The 22133-nt window shown below is 41.3% G+C and overlaps 3 protein-coding genes across 10 annotated transcripts; 1 reads left to right on the forward strand and 2 right to left on the reverse strand.

Annotated features, from left to right (window-relative positions):
• The first annotated feature begins 317 nt into the window (after nucleotides 1-317).
• chst14 (carbohydrate (N-acetylgalactosamine 4-0) sulfotransferase 14) lies at nucleotides 318-2820 on the forward strand. Its single transcript, XM_068318973.1, has 2 exons — nucleotides 318-736; nucleotides 1586-2820. Exons 1-2 carry the CDS (start codon nucleotides 455-457, stop codon nucleotides 2408-2410), a joined length of 1107 nt encoding a protein of 368 aa, XP_068175074.1. The 5' UTR covers nucleotides 318-454; the 3' UTR covers nucleotides 2411-2820.
• cep135 (centrosomal protein 135) lies at nucleotides 2494-10718 on the reverse strand. 5 transcript variants are annotated; one of them, XM_068318966.1, is made up of 26 exons: nucleotides 10476-10718; nucleotides 10027-10154; nucleotides 9584-9774; nucleotides 9315-9482; nucleotides 9050-9191; nucleotides 8855-8939; nucleotides 8644-8772; nucleotides 8339-8554; nucleotides 8187-8252; nucleotides 7904-8045; nucleotides 7587-7822; nucleotides 7330-7485; nucleotides 7106-7243; nucleotides 6304-6381; nucleotides 6035-6186; nucleotides 5698-5813; nucleotides 5452-5606; nucleotides 5304-5359; nucleotides 5045-5213; nucleotides 4840-4950; nucleotides 4579-4764; nucleotides 4243-4452; nucleotides 3787-3989; nucleotides 3587-3691; nucleotides 3226-3372; nucleotides 2494-3061 (listed from the first exon to the last, which is right to left on the reverse strand). In XM_068318966.1, the coding sequence occupies exons 2-26, from the start codon at nucleotides 10137-10139 to the stop codon at nucleotides 3040-3042; spliced, it is 3492 nt and encodes a 1163-aa protein (XP_068175067.1). In that variant the 5' UTR covers nucleotides 10140-10154; nucleotides 10476-10718; the 3' UTR covers nucleotides 2494-3039. The 5 variants fall into 5 exon arrangements, 4 of the variants coding, with proteins under 4 accessions (XP_068175067.1, XP_068175065.1, XP_068175068.1 ...); XM_068318964.1 differs by having other exon boundaries at nucleotides 10027-10718; XM_068318967.1 differs by lacking the exon at nucleotides 10476-10718 and having other exon boundaries at nucleotides 9584-10168.
• A 109-nt stretch (nucleotides 10719-10827) lies between these two features.
• Nucleotides 10828-20169, reverse strand: exoc1 (exocyst complex component 1). 4 transcript variants are annotated; one of them, XM_068318969.1, is made up of 20 exons: nucleotides 20105-20169; nucleotides 19318-19449; nucleotides 18830-18960; nucleotides 18576-18735; nucleotides 17549-17736; nucleotides 17180-17407; nucleotides 16824-16956; nucleotides 16461-16570; nucleotides 16174-16242; nucleotides 15399-15548; nucleotides 14887-14995; nucleotides 14216-14260; nucleotides 13632-13795; nucleotides 13423-13536; nucleotides 12629-12708; nucleotides 12283-12511; nucleotides 11993-12176; nucleotides 11698-11897; nucleotides 11384-11578; nucleotides 10828-11296 (listed from the first exon to the last, which is right to left on the reverse strand). In XM_068318969.1, exons 2-20 carry the CDS (start codon nucleotides 19439-19441, stop codon nucleotides 11144-11146), a joined length of 2766 nt encoding a protein of 921 aa, XP_068175070.1. In that variant the 5' UTR covers nucleotides 19442-19449; nucleotides 20105-20169; the 3' UTR covers nucleotides 10828-11143. The 4 variants fall into 4 exon arrangements, with proteins under 4 accessions (XP_068175070.1, XP_068175072.1, XP_068175071.1 ...); XM_068318971.1 differs by lacking the exon at nucleotides 16174-16242; XM_068318970.1 differs by lacking the exon at nucleotides 14216-14260.
• Between the last annotated feature and the right edge of the window lie 1964 nt (nucleotides 20170-22133).

Here is a 22133-nt window from a genome sequence, read left to right on the forward strand (position 1 = left end):
GCAAAGTCAACCACCATCTGCGTTCCTCTCCTGGATACCAAACCTGCCCATCACCTCCTCATCACCTCTGTTTCCTGCACCAACATGTCCATTGAAGTCTGCACCAATGACAACTCTCTCACTTCTAGGCATGCTCTGCATCCTCTATTAAAGCAATATTCATGCCGCACAGTAAACGTATTGTGAGACCTAATTGTTAAACGCAAACACTTATCTTTTCTTTGGCTTTGAATTCGGTTGGTCATGTGTTTACAATCTTAAACATGCTTTTATTTTGCAATTCCACAGGAAACGGACGCCAGTGCCGCCAGCTGACTTCACACACTTGAGAAGTTTGGGGACGTGGTTCAGATAAATATCTGTGGAATGTGACCAACCCCTTGTTCCTGCTCTGCTTTGTCACACCGGTGAATCTAACATTAAAAAGTTTCCAGGAAGCCAACAGACCGAAACGATGCTCCAGTGCCGACCGCACTACGGGACGGTGATGTCCGGCAAGTCGTTCACCAGCATAAAGAGAACGATGAACGCCAGCCCCGTCCGCCGCAACTCCGCTCTCCTGCCGTCGATCCTGACGTTCGTGGTGATCGTCGCCTCCGGAGGCCTCCTGCTGCTGATCGAGAAGGGAATGCTGAGCACCGTGGAGAACCCTGTGCCCCGGGGGGGCGGCAGGCGGGGGGAGCGATCCCACCAGGACGAGAGGCTCAACTCTCCTGCCCGGGACTTGGATTCCCAGGTAAGATCGCCATTGGTGAGAGTAGCTCGACTTTTACGAGTGTTTGGTAACAACCTGTTAAATACACACTGAGCATTGGATCTGGGTACCAGTCATACAGGTTGGGCTGTGTGGGATCACCTTGTGATCATGATAATGCATGTATATAACAGGGACCTTGCACAACAGACCAAAGATATCTTAGAGCTCATTTTCATCTGTATTCCCCAGACAAATGCAGAAATACATCATATTTATGAGTTGTGATGTTGTGATATTACACAGTGACATGCCTTACACACCATGTGGGCCTCCTGCTATCTTCACTTTCACTTTTTATTGATGTTATTTTATTTTATGCTGTTTATATTTTTAGATTTAGTTCAGTATATAAGTCCTGTTAGTGCTGCATGTGTCTGTTAGTGTAGTGTATGTCTTGTGGTATGTCCTGTGGTGTCAGTGTTTCTTTTCCTCCTGGTGTTTATCCCGTATTTATTCATCATGTAATGCCTGAGCAGTGGATATGTGCAATTTTCTCCGGGATTAATAATCTATCTAAAGCAACTCCCACCCCAACACATCCATAAAGAGATCCATCCACAAACATTAACAAGACGCATCACGAACAGATCAACTCACCAGCATAAAAACACAGCACATGTATTCACATTACCATTGTTGTCCAGTAGTTGTCTTTCAACAAGTCGTACTCTCAAGTGTCAAATTTCGAGCACATGACTTTCCAAGACTTTTGTCCCAAGTAGCCACTTTAAAGAAATGCAATATGATCTTCACTATTGCCATCTGTTTCAAATAATGCAAAAACCGTACATATTTACTCTGAATTCACTGGTTTTTATTCAAATCCAGCTCCTGCAGGACATCCGTAACCGGACCATCAGGACCATGTGTAGCCAAAAGAACATGCCCCACAACATCAACTCCTTAAGCCCTCAACAGAGGAGGATCCTGCTGCAGCACATCCTGGTGGATGACCAGTACCACTTCCTTTACTGCTACGTGCCCAAAGTAGCCTGCTCCAACTGGAAGAAAGTTCTGAAGGTTCTGAACGGAGCTCTGGAGAACGTGAACGTCAACGTTAAGATGAATCATGTTGCGGACTTGAAGTTTTTGTCTTCTCTTAAACCCGAAGAGATCAACTTTCGCCTCAAACACTACTTCAAGTTCATGTTTGTGAGGGACCCGATGGAACGACTGCTATCTGCGTACAAAAATAAGTTTGGAGAGATTGCATCATACCAGCATAAGTATGGAGTGGAGATTGTAAAGAGGTACAGAGATGTTGCAAAGGACGCACACATAAAAGGAGATGATGTGACATTTGCAGAGTTCATCCAGTACCTGGTGGATGAGGATGTGGACCACATGAACGAGCACTGGATGCCCATGTACAACTTATGCCAACCCTGTGTCGTTAATTATGACTTCATCGGCTCCCATGATCGCATCGAAGAAGATTCTGAGTTTGTGCTCCAGCACGTCGGAGCTCCTTCTTATGTCCACTTCCCAGTAAGGCAAACGTGGTACAAGCCAGTTACCACGGAGACATTATACTATTATGTGTGCAGTTTACCACAGACACTTTTGACGGAACTCTTGCCCAAGTACATTCTAGACTTTTCCTTCTTCGCTTATCCTCTCCCTAACACAACCTCTGAGTTCTGCCGTCATTAGATATGCAATGTTTTATAATTACGGGGAATTTTTATAGGGACTTTCTTCATTTATTTCATTCTTAATATTTTAAGAGCTGTTACACTTTTTTTTTAACTTAAGGATTTGTCATCTCTGAATAATCATTTTTGTCAGAGATGATTACTTGAAAACCACTAAAGCTTGATGTCACCTTGTACTTTGCTTGTTTCTAAAACGCATTGGAGAAGGTAAAAGGTAAAAATACAGACTGCACACTGACAGGATTGTAGGTTGGAAACCAAGCTTGTGTTTTATTTGTTTGGAGTTGCTGCCTCCCCTTCCTTTAATTTTTGAACTCTTTACCTTATAATAAAAAACAAGTATTTTTTTATTTTGTGAATAATTTAAGAATGTAAACATTGTTAATAAACCACAGAGCTGAACAAATATTTAACATGAGGTTTTTGATCCTGAGAATCAGATTAACTAATCAGATTAGCGCAGTCTTTGGCTTGAGTAAAGGCTCTGGAATGATATCGTCCTTGGTTTCCCAGGCAGGATGGGCCCTGCAGGCAAACTACAGCCACTGTGGCGTCCACAGTTCACTTGAGACTGGAAGCAGAGCTGCTGTCACTCATTTGTGCCTTTTTAACCTTTTTCTCACTTGGTTAATCTTTGAAGCTCACATTTCTGAAAAGACAAAAAGAATTTAAGTTTATAGTAGAAACAGAAAAGGATGGTATAAATGTAAAGGCTTCGAAAGTAAAATCCCTGCTATTATTAAAAAAAAAAAAGTAAATATGACCACAATGATGCCAAAAGCAGCACAGTCCCATCCATGTGCTTTGTCTTACCTGTCTGTTGACTTGTCAGTGGTGCGGTTGACAGTTCGGAGGATGGATCTTTCAGGGGACGTGTGAGGTGAACTGCTGCTGGGCAAAGTGCTTTGCAGGGTTGAAAGAGTCACACCCTGACGACGCATCTCCTGAATTGCTCTTTCCCTGAGGTCACACACACACACAAACGCGTGTTACAAAACTATGTTGATAATGAGCATTTTTTTCAAAGACAAAATGCAAGAAATGGACATCATCTCTGGAACTGGACTTGGATTGTGTAAATTACAAGGTTAATTTGTGCCTAGCGTGCAGATTTGGTTTCATTTATTATGTTAAATTCTGTTTCGGTGCGAAGACTGGCAGAGTGTTAACTGACCGTTCAAAGCGTTCTGTGGTCAGCTGTCTTTTGAGGACATCCATCTCCGTCTGCAGCTGAGAGACTTTCCCGCGGAGCTGCGACACCTCCCTGGCATGCTCTGTGCTGAATGCATTTAAAACACAGCAATAAATACGAATGAGAAAAATCAAGCTTTTTTTTTTTTTGTAGTCAAGCTTCATTTACTTTTATTTATTTACTTCTTGCTTTCGGCCAGGGTCAGCTTATCGCGGAGGACTTTTAGCTCCGACTCTCGCTCACTGGCTGTCAAGTGGGTTTGAAACTCCTTTTGCCGATTGGTGGAGAGGAGTGTCTCTAGGTTGCGAACTGTCAGCCTCTCACTGGCCAGTTGTCTCTTCAGAAGCTCCACCTCTGACCGAACGTCCTCCAGTTCTCCAGTGACCTTCAAGGGGGGAACATTTGATAGTTCCAACATCAATGTAGCAGCAAAGATATAATGGAGAGCTGATGTTCTCCACAGAAAATGATGTCACATCTGACCAGAGGAATCAACACGACCACAAAATAATATCCTGTATTTACAGCTCTACTACATGCAGTAACAAACTCAGGTTTGTTCATTTTGACCATCATCTGCTGTACACCTACAGGAACAACCCACACCCAGTCGATCAAATGTGTGTGCTGGGCCTCACCCTCTCCACATCCACGCTCTTGGAGGTGAGCTGACGTGCAGTGAGCTCCTTATCAGAGTTGAGTTTGACGCAGAGCTCCCTGACAGACGCCAGGTCCGACAGCAGGCTGGACTTCTCCTCCTGAGCTTTGTGGAGCTCTTCCTCTAGTCGGGCCGTTCCACGAGCCAGTGAGGATGCTTGGGCCTCGTACGCCTGTAGGGCCTCTACATGCTTTGGAAACAGGAAGTACACGAATCACCTGAGTGTTTCATTGTTCTGTTAAATCCCGTTTTCTGGCACTTAGAAAAGGGCATTTCTCCATAAAGGGCATGTACCAGCTGCTAATTCCAGGCTCACCTGTTGTATTTCTCTGTCCTTGTGGCTGACAGCCTCTCGGAGGTGTCTACGCTCTGAGTCCGAGGAGAGCAGCTCTAGCCGGATAGAGCTATTGAGACCTTCAGCCTTCTGTAACTTCTGCTGCCGCTCCTCCACCTCAGAGTGGGCCATCTTGAAGCGTTCCAGCAAATCCCTGTTCTCCTGCTCCTGTTGGTAGAAATGTAGCAGTCAGCTCTAATACCAAGTATTAAAAAAAAACAGCAGCGGGATGGTTTGTCTTGCCTTTGTGGCCATCAGCTTCTCTATTCTGGACACTTCAGAAATGTAAGAGTGGACCCTCATCTTCAGCTCGTCCTTGTCGTGTAAAGCCTGCTCCATCTCCACGTGTACAGCCTGCAGACACCCAGCAGGAGCTGCTGTTACTTTACGGCTTCTTTCATTTGTAATAGACAGCAGAAACAAATGCTAATAAAGTGTTACTACAAACTTGGTTCTCTCTGGTCATTGTAGCCAGGTCGTCCTGCAGCCTCCTGTTCTCTCTGATTGTGATTTCCTTGTTTCTCTTCAGAGCAGCCAGCTCATCCTGACAGGCGTCCAGCTGCGTCCTCAGGCTGGCTATCTCCCTCTCGCGGCTGTTTAAGGCTCCCTGCAGCTGACTGCCAGCATCACACAGTCTCATTAGCTTATCGGGAGAAACGCAACAATTTTTGAAAATCACAATTGAATTTTGAAATGACTGTACTCACGCTAATGAGCTGTCCATGTTTTTAACGGTCAGTCTTACTTCCTCAAGGGTTCGTTCCTGTAAATGCCAAAGTAGAATCACTTCTGAAGAATAAATCATATCCAGTTACTTCTTTTACATTTCACAGGAAATGTTCAAGTCTCAACTACCTTTTTTGACTTCTCGTCCTGGAGAACCTCCAGTTTTTCAGTCTTTTGATCCACGTCATCTTGCAGAGCGTCTTTCTCTCGATCCAAGGCGGAGATGGACTTTTGAAGAGCAGCCACGTCCTCCTTGTGCTTCGAGCTCCGCTGACTCAGCTCCCCTGTCAGATGAAACAACTATCAAGCAAAAGGCGAAGTGGCCACAGAAGAACATGCAACTGCAAGCAGTCCAAATAATGCAAAGGCAGTCACCTATTCTCTCCTCCAGCTTCTCAATGTGGTCGTGGGCAGCACGCAGCTCGTTCATCTTCACAGACAGTCTGTGTTGGGTGTCAGACAGCGATCGCTCCATCTGCTCCTGGAGCAGCCTACACGAAAGACAGGGAAAAATCCATCAACACATTGCTAACAAACTGGACGAATTCTGATCCCATGAGTTTTAAATCAGCCATGAACAGCTGCAGAATGATACCATACTTTAGAAATCTTAGCAGTTTAAATGGATACAGCTGCTGTCTATTATTTATTACTTCAAAATAAAATTATAAAATCTCCAAACCCTAATCAAAAAAACGTTTTCTACACAAACCTCAGCGCGTTAGACTCCGCTCTTTCCTGGGCGACCTTCTCTGCGTTCTGGACCATAACAGCACATCGAACCTTCAGCTCCTCCTCCACAGCTTCCCGGTTCTCTTTCAGGAGACACACTTGGGAACGCAAGTCCAGTTGCTCCCGCTCCAACTTTGTTACAAAACCGTGAAAGGTGAAGACGCATCAACAGAAACCCAGTTAGGACGGATAATTACAGCAGAAACCATTATAATTGTATCTGTCTGATGTGATGTCAATCAGGCTTACACTCTTTACTGCATTCTCCAGGTCGTTAATCCTCCTCTCATCTGCCTGTTTGTCTGCGAGAGCTGAGGTCTGCGTGACCTGCGAAATGGTTGAATATTTATGTGTTTTAGCTGAACACATCCCAAAGTATAAACAGTATTTCTTAAACCCAATGTGACTTCTAAGGTGAGATGTATTCAAGAAAGTTTACGAAATATTAATGTCATATTAAAATAATATAGATCATGTAGAACATCCATGTTGCACCCAATAATCAGTAATGCAAGTCAGTGTACTAAAAACCAAGCCAACAAAAGCAGTTTGAAACATGGTGACGGGAGTTTAAAAGAACAAGCCTGAGACATCAAGTCAATTATACAACACATCTGTGTTGAAGCATGTCACTGGCATCAAATTCTAGTGTAGAATTAAAAATAAATAAAAATATTTGAAATACTGTCTTTGTAGAATTTTCAGTTACATGTGGGATTTAAATGATTTGGAAATTATTGCATCTTGTTTTTGTTATTATATATATATATATATATATATATAATATATATATTATATATATATTTATTACATAAATATAATATATATATAAATAGAATATTATATATATATAGATTATATTTATTCTATTTATATACATTTATTTATTATATTTATATTGTTTCTATTTCACAAAGTGTCTCAATTTTTTTGTAAACATGTTGGATGACAGTTTTTGTTGTAGAAATGCTATTGTATTGTTGATAAGCCGGCACCTTTTTGTAAATACAGAAATCCTGCACATAATGAAAGACATTACCCAGGGACTAACCTGTAATCTCTCAAGCAGAGAGTCTCTTTCAGTTCTCATCTGTTGAGTTTCCATTTCTGCCTGTTTGAGCTCATCCTTCAGTTTCAACAAGTCAGCTGACGCATCAGTTCTACAAGCCAGTTTTAGGTCCTCTTGTGCCTAAGAGGACAAAAATATTTGGTCCTTAGAAGTGTAAAATAAGTGATTTCCACCTGCTGGGACAGTACTGTAGTTATAAAACTCACCTGTTTGACCTGCGTTTTGAAATGTTCTCTCTCAGCCCTGAGGATTCTCAAATCGTCCTGGATGCCCTCTGCGTTCTTCTCACAGCGTAACAGAGCAGCCTTCAGCTCATCTCGCTCCTTTACTAACCTGAGCAGTTCAGTCTCTGCAGCACCTCCCTGAAAACATTTATGCATTTTAATGAGGTTGATCCGAAAATCTAGTAAAACGGAATATCTACTGAGCTGTATTAAAAAACGTGGAACACATAATCTCATACATTCTTTGCTTTAGACTTTGCTTTAGGGCTCCTGCCCCTTTCTGGGCTGCGACTGGGGCTTAAATCCAGACCACCAGCCCCCATGGCTCTCTTGTAATGCTCTGCCTCGCTGCGATAATTATCCCTCTCCTCCTCTAAACTCCTGACGAATGCATCGAGCCGTGATGGGGAGCGCTCCCTTCCACAAACACCATGCACAGTCCGCATGGTTTCCAGCTCGAGCACCAGGTCTTTCTCTAGAAATGAGTCAGTGAATGCATTAATATCAACAGCGTAAAGCAAAACATAGAACAGTTTTCAGGCAAACGTCTGCTTACCAGATAACATCATTTTCTCCAGTTTATCTTGCAGTCTGATTTTTTCATCGTCCAAAAAATTCACGAGTCCTTCCATTTTTTCATTTTGCTGTTTGAGCTCCATCAGTTGATCTCTGAGATGGTCTTTTTCTTTGGAGTGCTCCTAAAGACAACCATTTTCAAGTTTTTAATGATACAGCTGAAAGCTATTTATGTTCACATAAGATCAGTCATACAGTAGAGTTCAAGTAATAAAAATTGCAGGAAATATAATAAGAATTAAAAAAAATTGTGAATACAGTACTCCTCTTGTTTTAGTGAGGATGTCCTCCAAGTCCTCAATGATTTTCTGTTGTCTCTGAATTTCTTTCTGTTGAAAAAGCATATTTCTCATTGTCTTTAAATGTATAACATCTAAATTTTTCTATCTTTCTTCACACTTTCCAAAATTATTACTTTAGTTTCTTGCAATTCCAAATCAGCAGTTTCCAACACACGATCCTTGTCCATCTCCATCCGCTTGGCAAGGTCATCTATGTGAGTCAGCTCTTTACACAGTTCCTGGTTTTTTATGGACAAATTGGCCGCTTCTGTGGAGACGGCCTCCTCCTTCTGCTGCAGGTGTTCCACCTTCTGCTCCAGAGTCTTGTTGGTTTCCTGCAGGTACTCAATCTGTACGACACAAAGTTGGCACACAGAGGACTCAAAACCATTCCAACCTGTTTCTCCACATATTGAGAAATCCCGTTGAACACGCTCACCTGAAGATTAAGATGGGAGACGAGTTTCTCGTTACTGATGTTCTGAGCCTCAAGAGAGATGACGTCATGAGGTCGTCCTCCCTGAAGAGCGCGATTCAGACGCTCAATCTCTTTATCTCTCAGCTCCACCTTAGATTCAGAACAAAGCAGCATCTTGTTACCTCTACTTTAATACTGACAGTGTCAAATGCATCTCATCCATTATTCTTACCTGTGTGTTTAAGTGTTTTATAAATTCCTGATCATTTTCAAGGTCTAGTTGGATCTTTGTGATTTTTTCCTGTAGCTCATTAATCCTGCAAATGAAAATAGAAAAAAAAAGTTGTAGAATCAAAATGTAGGCACTGACAATCAGTACATCCATTAAGATCTTGACACATATCCACTGTCACCAGTGAAAGCAAACCTTCCATCTGCCATGTGCAGCAGGTCCGCTACATATGGATCCTTAGGCTGTGACACAGGGTACGGTGGTCCGGAGGAGGGAGGTAGGAACTCATCGATCTGCATCCTTTGACGCCTGAAAGGGATGCTGTGCTTTTTCCCACCTGTCAAAATGCGTGAGAAATGGAGGATCTAATTCATCCATTACGACTTATGATGTATTCAGTTACAAAAAAAGGCACGAACCCTACCAGAAAACCTGACGTGAGGTTTAGGTCAGCTGTTACCTGGTGTTTGCACCACAGCTTGCATGTTCTTCTCCTGTAGCTGCTGGATACGCTCAGATTTTGCCTTGCTATCCTTCTCCAAGCATCGAACTTTGTGCACATATTGATTATTTAAAAATTTCAAGTCAGATGTTTCGTGATCCAGCTTTCTGATGTGGTTCTTGAGCTCTAGAATAAGACAAGAATGTGTGAGTTTTGACAAAAACAAACTTCTTGGGTGCATGAGGCAAAACTTTACAGATTGCACCAAGTCTCTGGACGTGACTTGCCTCTGGTGACACGGTCCTTCTCCTCCTTCAGCTTGAGAAGTTCTTGATGCAGCCCATTGTTCTCCCTGACAACACGAGCATTCTCTGCCTTGTAAGGCTCCAGCAGGGAATCAAAATTTCGACTTTCTTTTTCAGTCTTCCCTGCTGACAGTTTAGCATTGCGCAGGCTCTCAGTTGTGTGGACCAGGTCGCTGAAACACACACACACACACACACACACACACACACACACACACACACACACACACACAGTGATCTTCATGTGATCAGCTGAGGTTGTGTGTGACTCCTGAGCAGCAGCAGACCCCCATGTTCACCTGAACCCCCATGTTCACCTGAACCCCCATGTTCACCTGAACCCCCATGTTCACCTGAACCCCCATGTTCACCTGAACCCCCATGTTCACCTGAACCCCCATGTTCACCTGAACCCCCATGTTCACCTGAACAGCTTCTCCACCAGTGGCAGCGCCTCTACCCCCAGTGGATGTCGGTAGCCCATCTGGTCCAGACGCTTCCTCAGATTTAAGAATCTCCTTTCTGCTGTGGCGTTCATGGCTGCGACGTGACACTGACAGAACACAGCGACGATCACGTGCTTCATAACGCGACACAAGCCTCAACCATTCGGACCTATGTCGGGCTGGGCTAGCTATGGCTTCTCGTTGACGCAGCTAACCTAAATCCAGCCGCTATGTCGTGTGTGGGCTAACGTTATGAAGCTAGTTCACAGGCTAACCATGCTAATAATCAAATAATACTACTAACATGTTGAATAATAAGCAAGCGACGCCTGTTTTTTTGCAGTCCAGTGCTAACTATCTTAAACTGGCTGGTTAGCATCGTGTGATCGCTAACTAGCCGCTCGGTGTTAAACATGTTTACTACTTACCTCGCTCTATCTTCACAACTGGCCTAACGTCACAGTCGCTCTACATCGCAGACGCAAACATTGAGTTCGCACTAATAACGTCCAATGAAAGGGTATTAGTTGTATACTTTTAAAATTTAAACTCAATTATCGACTTCTACATGTTTCCGCGGTGAAAAGTTTTGAAAAGAGCGCCGATAACCTCCGGTTTGGAGTCGTCACCATGGTCCGTGAGGCGGTGTGGAACAGGGCGCTTGTTTTACTCACTGGCGTTGTCCGGAAGAAGGAGGAGGGCGGTGTCGAGCGGAGACAAAGCGTAATACCAATACAGTTAAGTGTCTTGTTGTGTTGACGGGGGAAAAAAAAGCTCACAAAGTAATTAAATTGATTGGCAAGTGTGAATTTATTATGTACATATGGATATAACAAAATATAACAAGTATTTAGAGTGGTGAGGTTGACTCTTAAAGGAACAGGCACACAAACATCTGCACCACTGTCCAGTATTTAAATCCTTTCGTTATAATCCCAGACTGATACAGTAAAATTGTAAAAGAAAAAAAGAAAGAAATAAAAAAAAATAATAATAAAAACAAAACAAAACAAGGTAGCTTGTGAGTACTTTGTGTATCATCAGTCGGTGTGAGGCAGTAGTGCATTACAATTTGAAATGGTTCCTTGCAGATAGACTAATGAGACTGGGCAATGCTGGAGAAGTACTCCAGCATGTCCTGGATGGTAAACTCCATAGTTATTCCAGATCCGGGGTAGCACCTGCCGATTAAATCTTCAAAGTGCTTGTACTGACGGATGAACTCATCTTGCATAGAGTGCCACACAACCTGGTGGAATGAAAGTAAATATGCAACGGTTCAGAGAAGAGATGGAGAACGTGACAAAAGTGATCAACTGAGAACTTAACGTTTTACCTGTAGCAGATTTTCTTCTTCACAAAGATGTTTGTCCACCTTCTTGTACAGGTTGTCCAGTCCCTTTTTCACTTCTTTACCAGGATACTCTTTGATAACTTTGCGCAGTTCTTGTTTGTTGAAGGCTAGCTGGTAGCTCACTTCCTCCTCACGAATACCCTGGGCTACACGTGCCTCAACACCTTCAAAGAAATGCTGCAGGAGATATACCCAAAGAAGCATCAACTGAAGAAATGTGGTCACAACCTGCATATCACTATCTCTACTTTCCAAGAACATGTCTGTGATTAGTTATAAAACACACTTCAACTTACATTGAGTTTTTCAAGAGGCTGGCCCAGAGAGTTAATCACGTAGAACTGAAGATGGTCTGTGTATTTCTGCTTGGCTTCTCGCCTCTCTGTGTCCAGGCAGGAGATCTTCAGACGTGACAGCGTAGAAAAGATGTGGTGGAAATTCTCCATCATTACAACGTCCCGTGGCGTCTTCTGGCTTTCGTTTGCTACCTTCTCCACTAAAAGGGCAGACAACATTTAGCATCTTTGCTTCACGCATCACATACTGTACTTCCATAATGGACAATCAAGAAGAACTGGTCGCTGGGCTCACCATTCATGAAGACAGCCCTGATAAGTTTGACATAAGCTTTATCCAGGTCCCCTCTTCTCTCTGCATTTCGGAAAATTGTTTCAGCCAGCTCAGCAAACTCCTCAAATCCAGTAACAAAGGGTAGGATGCCAACTTTACTTTTCTTAGAAATTTTAAATTCCTCCATCTGCCTGATCTGACCAGACTGTGAGAGAAAAAAGATTATTGATTGTTGGTCATCACAAAAATGAGAGTCATGAAATTTGGATTGCCAAGACTAGAATGCTGTTCAGCGTTTGGACTCAACTCACAATACATTTGTCAAAGTTCCTCTTGACGGTGACCAACACATTCCCCAGAGTGGTGCTGAGGTAAGAGGCCGGGTCAACGTTCTCAGCTGTCCACACATGGTGACTCATCTTCACCAGCATGTAGAGAGAGTTGAAGCTGTCGATTTTGTCACCAAGAGCAATGAGACTGTTGAGCTCAGTGTCAATGCTCTGGAAGATTTTATTCATCATCAGCCGCACCACATCTTTCCTTGAGTCATAGATAAAATACACCAAAAAAAAGAGTTGAGGAATAAAATGTATTGACAAAATTATCGGAAAGAATGAATTTGAAGGGGATAGAAAGAAGGTTATGGCACACACTCACTCTGAAGATAAGGAGTGCCGATGTTCATGATGCGGAGGCAGTCGTGATGGCGTTACTACGTCCAATTCCTCTGTTTCAGGCTGATTAGAAGGGAGACATAGAATAAATGCTGATATGTACATAACTCATGCTGTAACTAAAAATATGTTGGTGTCTGCATCTGATCTAATATATAATGCTATCAGATAAATGTGCCAGTCTCAAGAACAACTACAACATTGTCAATGCATGATGAACCATACATGATCGGAATGTGATGATTTGAAACCCCAGTATGTCATACCTTCAATTAAAAATAAATGCAAAAAAACCCTAAAGTATTTGAAGACATTAACACATCAGTGTAATTTATTTTTGTATACTGTATATAGTATATGCTAATTATGAGTTTCACGTCAACAACAAACATTTCTAGACAAAAACATCAACAGACCAAAAGTTGTGGAATTCCTTCAGACGACAAACTGGATCAGTTCACAAATTAATAGAATAGCCAGAAGATGGAAATATCATGACTGAGTACATAAGGAAGCATACTTGAAAAGATAAGTTGCTCCATAACAAGAATGTGCCAAGGTTCACTATATTGTGGAGCAAATTAAAGCGTAAATAGTACCATTAAATGACTGTATGAAAACAATACACAGATCTGCTGCAACTGTTTGGATTCTGTTATAGGTTTTTACACATTGCATCGCAACTTTTTGTAGTATTTGGGCTGCATTAACCTAAAGGAAAATTTCATTATATTCATAAATTACAGTGTCTTATAGAATGTCTGATCACAGACCTACCTGAGCGAGGGGGGGAGCTATTGTTGGGTGCTGCTGCAGCTTAAAGAACTTGCTGATGAAGTCTTGTTCTGCGAGACACAGAGGCTCCAGTTCACTGAGGACCTGCTCAAATATCTGCAAAAAGACAAACCCTCCATGTCAACATGCAGTACAAAGCAACATGAGTATGCATTTTATAGGTCTGAAAATGTTTTACCACTGGCAGTCACCTTGTCAAACTTTGTCCTGTCTGCCACGTCCAGGTCAGATGCAGACATGTTGCCCATGTCCAGCAGTGATGAAGACTGGGAACGCCGGCTGTTGGAGCCCTGCACTGTCAGTTTGTTTAGGCTTGAGGTGGAACCTGTCAGCTTCCCAGAGCTGCCATGAAGGCCTAACACAAATGAAGAACAATTCAGTCTCATGTTTCATGAGAATAAGTTAAACCATGAAAAATAATTCATGTCAACAGTGTCAAAATAGAGGTGGACAGTGTAAGGGGTTAATCATTCATTTTCAGACTATTGTATAGCTTCTGAAAAACAATTTACTTTTATCTTAGTTTAGTTTAGCAGTTATTGATTTTTCATGCTCCAAACTAATTATTATAGTGAGGAGAATAAGCCGACCTCAGAATCAGAATATCATGACGCAGTCAGGCGAAGAATTATTTGAACTGGCCAGGTCACAATGCAAGGCAATGGTTTGCAGGTCTCAATGTTACATGCGTTTGTGTAGCAAACGTGAGGAGGCACAGTGGTAAGAAGCAGAGTGTAACGGATGTAGAAAAGATCTATCTAAACATCATACTTACTTTCTGTTTCCTGTTTGAGTGCACTCTCTTTCCGCGGAAGCGTGGCTGCAGCCGGTTAAAAAGGCAGGCATCAAAGACAGAGACAGGTTAGGCTTAAAACATGCAGCATGGGAGGGGAGAGGCTAGATGTTAGACGTACAGAGTTACATGTATGCTGACATGCACTGCAGTGGTTTAGGACTAACGTCTGGAAAACAAATTGTTTTTGAGTTTGTTTTCAGCAGGAAAAGCTGATACAATGCAGAAAGCAGTTCTGTAATTCTACCAAAACCAACAGTCAGTCAGATTTTACATATTAAAAATGAAGCAGAAACATTTTGAACATGTAACATCCTTTTGCATAGAGAAAAAGACATCACTGGAAGGCAAAACAAGAAGCAGGACTTGAGCATTTGGGTAAAAACATTATTTGGGAATATATATTATAGATAACAGATGTGATGCAGTGAAGGAGCAAAGTCTAATTTCCTCATTTATACATGAACATTTCAAGTTCTGAGCGATGGTACAAGATAATAACTGGATGAACATAGATAAGTGTAATTGATCTTGCCTCTGAGTGAACTACGTGTTATGGAAAAATTAGGAAAAGGAGACAAACATGTTACTAAGTCCATTAATTACACATATAGGACAGACAGGAGCCATGTCCTCACAACTACAGCGCTTACCAAACTTGCCCTTGGCCTCCTTGCTTGTACCCGCCATCTTTATCTTGGCAACCTCAAAGAAGTCTTTGATTTCCCGTTCATATAATCTGCTCATGTAGTCAACATAGGTCTAAAATGAGATGACATTTGATTCGTTGTTTAGATCACAAACCCCACATAATTTGAGTTCCCAATACTAGAAAAATGTCAAAATTTAAATGCTTTTGTGAATTTAACATGAACATTGATGCAGTTTGTGTATGTCTGAATAAAAAACTGATGACATATTTTTGTTGTTAGTTTATGCCCTTTTGTTGATACGGTATCTCCTAGCCATTCAACATATTAACTCTTTCATTAGAATATACATTAGAAATACAGTAAATTGCATTTGTCTTGACAGGAAATTATGCCAACTGTTAACTGTCTGTTGCCCAAGCAGCTTTAATAAACAGCACATGAACACAAACATGAGTAATTTAACGTCAACAAGAAAGTGAAAAAGTGTGTTTGAGTGTGTTATAACTACTGACCCTGGACAGACCCTCATACTTCTCCTTGTAGGTGTTCTTCAGCCACTCCATGAGCTTGGCATAGCGCAGTAGGTCCCGGTGGAGGGGGCTATGCTTGGGCAGGGTCAGCTCAGCCGTGTGCTGAGACAGGGTGGAGCTCTGGTCATGGCCCTGAATGACAGAGTCAAGGCAGCTATTTAACATACATTCAATTAGAGAAAGTAGAAACCTAACTGTAATTCCCATTTTATGTTCCTTTTAACACACAAGGACTGACAATGCATGATTATCTTTCCAACGACACCTAAACTTACCTGTACATCATGTTTTCAGAGCAAATAAAGCAATGATCAATTCAAAATTCCATCAAGCTCAACTATTAATGAGCTTAATAAAAAGCATTTGCTATTGCCATATAAATGATCTCCTTTCTTCCCAATATTTTTATCTTGTTGAGTATCCACTGCTAATCGATATAAAACATGCAGGCAGAGCGCACACAGGCACAGGATTTATGATTAATGATGAGCTGTTTGTCACAAAGACAAGTTCACCCCCAAAACAAACAAAAAAACTTTAGCTGAGTGCAGACAATTGATGAGGAGTAAGATGAGCAGCCCCTCATCAGCTTTGAGAATGAATGAGAGGTTTAGTAGTTACAAAGGTGTCCCATGCAAGAAATGGTATGCCTGAGGTCCCTGATGACGTGACATGTAGGTTGGAAGGCTGGAGTCAGGTGTGACCAGTCAAACATTAGCAAAGAGGGGCCAGTGGGGGTTGCTGTGAGGGTACTCACTGGAAGTGACAGACAGGAGGACCTATAGAACTGAGGGATGGTCATTTTGAAGTGACTGAAGTGGTTGAACTGACACAGAGACAGAGAGCAGAGTGGGATGATTCAACGTGAGCAACACAGAGTCAAGAATAGGAAAGAGAAACAACGAGAAGAAAATGACACGAGGAAGCCCAGGAAGAATCCCAGCAAAACAGGAAGTTCATGTGGGGGAAGATATTTCTCTGTGACCTACCACACAAAAATATACATGATAAGGTTGAATAAAGCTATAACTGTGTGGCTGTTACCTGGTGAACAAATACATTGTTGAGGTGATTGGTGAGTCGGCGGGCAAATGTGTCTCTCAGTTCAGCAAACAGGAGCTGCTGTTGGGTCACTGCCCTGAGCTTGTCGTGGCCTGTGGGAGGAAACAAAACAGCACTTACAATTTATGAAAAAAATTCTCAAAAGCATTCAAAAGACGGGAACTTCATCAACATTAAAAAGCCATTGTCACACACATCAGTTGTAAAAAAAAAAAAAAACAGCTACAAACTACACCAAAGGTCATTTTTCAACTTTTCCATAAATGTGTTTAATGAATTAACAAAATTAACTTTTGAGAATCACCACCACAGTCAACCGACCGAAAAGAAGACACGTAATCTAACCTGGTCTGAGGGCCACGTTCATACACTGCAGAAGAGCCTCAGAGGCGTTGATGCAGGCCTCAATACCTTTAGGTGAGGTCAGGTCTCCCTCCTGCAAGGCTCGGATGTGTCCCTTTGACAGGTCCATGTAATTCTATGAGAGGAAAGACACAGCAGTAAAAAAAAAAAATTCCAACAGAGTACCACTTAGAGTAGTATTTTTAAAAAAAATGTATTTTACATGTGCATCTATATAATGCAGTAATATCCTTAGCTGAGTTTTTTTTAAAATCTCAAATTAATAAAAACATTTTTCTGAATACTTCCTGAACAACAACAAAAAAGAAATCCCAGTGCAAGCACAGTTTGTTCCTCACCACTAAAAACTGGATCTCATCCAGCAGTTTCCCGTTGTTGGTGTTGCTGATCTGGATGAGGCGATTGCTCTGAGAGATCTGGTCCATCTGGTCCTTGACACTCTGGAGCATTTCTTCATAGCTGCTCAACTTACCCTCAATGGTGTCGACCTCACCCAGCGCCTCGTCCAGCAGCTGCATCAGGATGTTTACCTGCTTTTCTGATGCCATGATGGACTGGATATTAGCCTTTAAGTATAAAACAATTTAGAGTGGATTAAAATGAGGAAAGTACCAGTTCTGCTCAAACTTACACAAAATAATATAACAAAGAACAAACACTTTTTTGTGTACTTTTCAGAGTTTTAATTTGGCTGTTGCGGCACTCACCCCATCTAGAACCTGCAGTTCCCTGGAGAGCTGTTCTGCAAAAGCCTCAGCATTGGAGATGGCGTATTCACACATCTCCATCATGCTTTCAATGTCCTGTTCTTCACGGGTGCTCAGCTCCTGGTAGTCGTCCAGAGCATCCTCATCACCCACGGCAACACTCTGACTTTCCCCACTTGGCACAGACTCTAAAAAGCCCACAAACAAGAGACCGAAATGAATGTTGAAGACACGAGCACAAAGTGTCTCAGATTCATTCTTTCATTTTCTAACAAATAAACAAATATAACAAAGACTTTCTGTTATAAGGTAAAACTGAGAACACATTTCAAATATGTGATTGTGTTTCCCACAAGTTACTCATTCACTAACATCGATGTAACTCACAATGTAAACAGATATTGCTAGCTAATTCTTCATTTTTTTCCTGGCAGTCAGAAAAAACAGACAAACCTCCATCAAGATAAATACAGTATAACTACAATATTATTCGCTCTGGAGAAATTAGAAATATTTGAGGCTATGATCTTCTGATACAATGTGCATGTCAATGGATCTGTTAAAAAAAGGCAGAAGTGAAAAACATGAGCTAAATGTGAGTTATCATGAAAAATGTCAACCATGCCCATCCATATTTACTTAATGAATGTAATTTAATGAAAATGGTAGTTTGAGATGAGGTATGGGGAGGAGTAAGCAGGGGGAAGTTAACTCCTACCAACCTTCCGCTTTAGGAAGTTCTGGCCAGAGAAAGTTTAAAAGAGAAAAGTGAGAAGAAAGAATTTAACACAGTAGGCCATACCATTAACCAAGATACATAAAAGTGTTTGAATACTTTTTAAAACATGCCATTAATAAATTAAGGACATCAAGATCCAGTAGACTTGTAGTTTCAATTAATTCCTAAAACATGACTAACACACAGAGTCAGCACTTATGGTTTAAGAGAAAGACAAACAACTTCATACAATATCACAAGGCATGCGCTCACAGTAGAGGAAACAGTAAAAACAGATTGTTTGCATACCTTCCAGCAGCTGAGAACTGACATTCACAAACTCCACCTTCTTCCTCAGGTATCTCTGGTTCAGCTTCCAAATGCAGGAGATGAAAGAGTTTTTCTCAGCTGTGCTGCTGGCTACCCATCGGTACACCTTCTCAAAGTGAAGGTCAAATTCAGGATTTTCCTAAACAAACAGTGTAAATAAGAATATATGAGAGCTGAACAGGAGGAAAAGGGACATTGATAATATAATGTTATGGCTGAATTATTTTTCTGACCTTGCTGGCATCTTTGGCATCTACTTCTGTCAGATCGTGAAGCTCCCATGTCTGCTGCCGTTTGTAAAAGTCTCCTTTGTCAGATTTCTTCACCTTAACCACTTTAACCTGGACAGGCCTCTCTGTAGTAACTAGAGGAGAAGTTTATTATCTCAGACAGGTGAACATCCAGGTGACACTGGAGCCTATCCCAGATGGCTATGGGTGAGAGGTGGGGTACACCCCAGATGCGTTGCAGTGCATTGCAGGGTCACATGAAAGACAAACAAGCACTCACACACATATTCACACCTACAGACAATTTGGAGGTGGAAGGAGGCCGGAGAACGTGGAAAGAACCCATGCAGACATATGGAGAACATATAAACTCCACACAGAAAGCAATCAAACCCAGAAACTCATTGCTGTGCAATGATGACATGCAACATTTGTTTCATTTGCTCATTAATAGTTATCTCCAATTGTCTTTGCGAACACAACACACCTACCTGTTGCACACAAAAAACAGTTCTTCTTTTTCTTTCCTGCTTTACAGACATTGACGATGCCAAGGAGACGCTCATCATTAGGTGTGAAAATATCCCTCTGGAGAGCATGCTTGATGGCTGTCATGGTGGATGCTGTCAGAGCAAACATAGCAGACATTCCATTTAACACTACCACCTAAATCTGATTGACAGTCAGTCAATGTAAAAAAGCCTCTTCTCCCCCAGTATCAGGTAACCTACATCATAATACACACACTGCGCATCTTTCTCAATGTCATTTAGATATACGCACATCAACCTACATTCGATATATTCCATACACATGGATTACAAATGCTGTTCCTTGTTTTCTTATTGTGTTCATGCCATTTTGGATAATATTGTAAGAGGTTACCTTATTGTATTCGAAATAATACTAATATTGCCTGTCAGCACTTCAGTCCTCAGTAGCTAACAGGATATCGAGGCTTATGTCAACAACTCACAACAGTGACAAGGTAACGCCACAAAAAGAAAAAGACAGCTACCGGTGGTGGTAAATTATAAAATGCAAAAATTAAACGCCCAGAGATTTTACACAAATAAACGAACCAATGACATTTGTGTGTTAGCTTTTTAGCTAATGACGTTTCTGCTAGCTAGAGAGAGCTTATGTAGCTAGTAGCAAAAAAACTGATTTCTACTGCGATTACAACAGCGAATCAACTTTATTTATTGATATATTATCCAAATTCACTCGAACTGCATCTTTTCACAGTTAAATATATCTATTATAAGCAGCTACTACCTTTTTTTCACCAGTCCACCAGCCCTTCGCAAAGCACCACCCTCTCACTTCCTGGTTCACAGACGATTCTGTCATGTGACCAAAACGTAACGTCCTCATTCGCGAACATAGCAATGATGACGTCACGTTTTTATTTCATCCTTTTCGAAAAGTTCCGGCACCGTGTGGACGGGTTCGGAACTTTTTGAAAACGCAACTTTCTTTCACCCCGCATAGAAAAAGATTCGCGTCCACACGACACCGTTTTCAAAAACGATTTTACCAAGAGCATGAATCTCCCGTCAGCATAGCTCCGAGGATCATTGGAACACTTTATCTCCCCCACCATGATAGGTGGCAGGTCAAGAGGGGGTGACTCTGACCATAAGGCCCAAAATAATTGAGCCATTGTCTTGAAAACCTCAAGACAATGGAATACAGATGGACTGCATGTGTGTGCATGCTTGTGTGTGTTGCTTTTTGTGTTTACATTAAGGGATAATTTCTGAAGTTTCAGTAAACATTTTAAGATTTGATTCCAAATTACAACCTGCATCTTATCAGACCTCCATCCACTTAATAAACTACAGCATTTACCATGGACAATAATATGCTTACAGTAAGAAGGTTTATGTACATACAGGGTATGTAGGGAAGATATTTATCATATTATTAGCATTTAATTTGTTGGATCATTCAATAAATATTGTACTCTATTTTGGATAAAGTAATTATTTGTGTAGATATATAATTTCTTGTTCTTGTCAGCAGCGTTCTTCGTCAGGATGACAGGACAGGTTTTCCATTTTTATCCTCTAACACCATCTGAGACAAAGCCAGCAAAACCACATCACTCACACATGTTCATAGAACACCAGGTGGCATTGTTAATCCATGTAATACTTTAGTTACAGTTTCTGCAAACACTATTTCTGCTCTTCAGCTTAAATTGTGTTTTTTGTCAGTGTTAATGCTTAATTCATGTGTGTTCCTTTACAACAACATGCATACAAGTGTTACAGGGGTGATTGAGACAGAATGACAACAGAGGGAACATATAGTAAATGTGACAAGAAAGCTACAGATTGACAAGTGATCTGGAGACGATGCCTTGAAGTGCATTAAATTGGATTTCTCTGCTGTTGAATATGGCATGTACTGTGTGCTTGTTTTTTCCCTTATGTGACATTACCCTGGGACTGTAACAGATATATTTCAAAACCTTGGCATGATGTATGTGCTCATGTTTTCACTTTGTCCATATCTAGTGGGTTGTTGTTGTTGTTTTTGATGAACTGCAGTCAAGTTCATATTTGTACTGACAGGGAATCCCAACATGCGCATCTTTTACGAATTGCTCATATACTGTATATTGAACAATTGTCTATGATGTCATGAAGATATTGCATCAATATGAAAATAAGTGTATTTTCCTTCACAGGAAATGATGGAGAACTTGCTAAATCTACATGTCTTTCTGAAAAATGATGATAGCTGAAATGTATTTTAATAGAGCGTTAAATCTGATCCTCAGTGCAACACAAAGATATCACATAATTTTTAAAAATACAAATACAGTTATAAAAACATTTTTTAAAAATGATACCATGCAGTCCAGAGTATCGTGATTAATCTAGTCTTATCATCACAGTGGGATCTGAGCTCATTCCATTGGGCGTACTTGTGGGAAATGTTTTTCCTAGAGCAATTATATGAGCCTCAACCTGAATAAATATACCGTTGTATTTGTATTCGTTTACATCAAAAAGTACTGCATATTTTGTCATCTAGGCAGTAATGTCCATATATAGAATTTAATTCATCAGCTAAACAAATAATATACAGATGTCTAAATCCAATGAGAGCAGATACTATGAAGACACACACACACACACACACACACACACACACACACACACACACACACACACACACATTAACATTTCTGCTGCAGTGTTTTCCTATGGTCATGAATCACACATCATCTCTGGTTTTCTCGCATTCACTGTCCATATATTTGTTAATGTCAAAGGCCTCCTGTGCTGACGTT

The sequence above is a fragment of the Antennarius striatus genome, chromosome 7 (genome assembly GCF_040054535.1).
Source record: "Antennarius striatus isolate MH-2024 chromosome 7, ASM4005453v1, whole genome shotgun sequence".
Taxonomy (NCBI): domain Eukaryota; kingdom Metazoa; phylum Chordata; class Actinopteri; order Lophiiformes; family Antennariidae; genus Antennarius; species Antennarius striatus.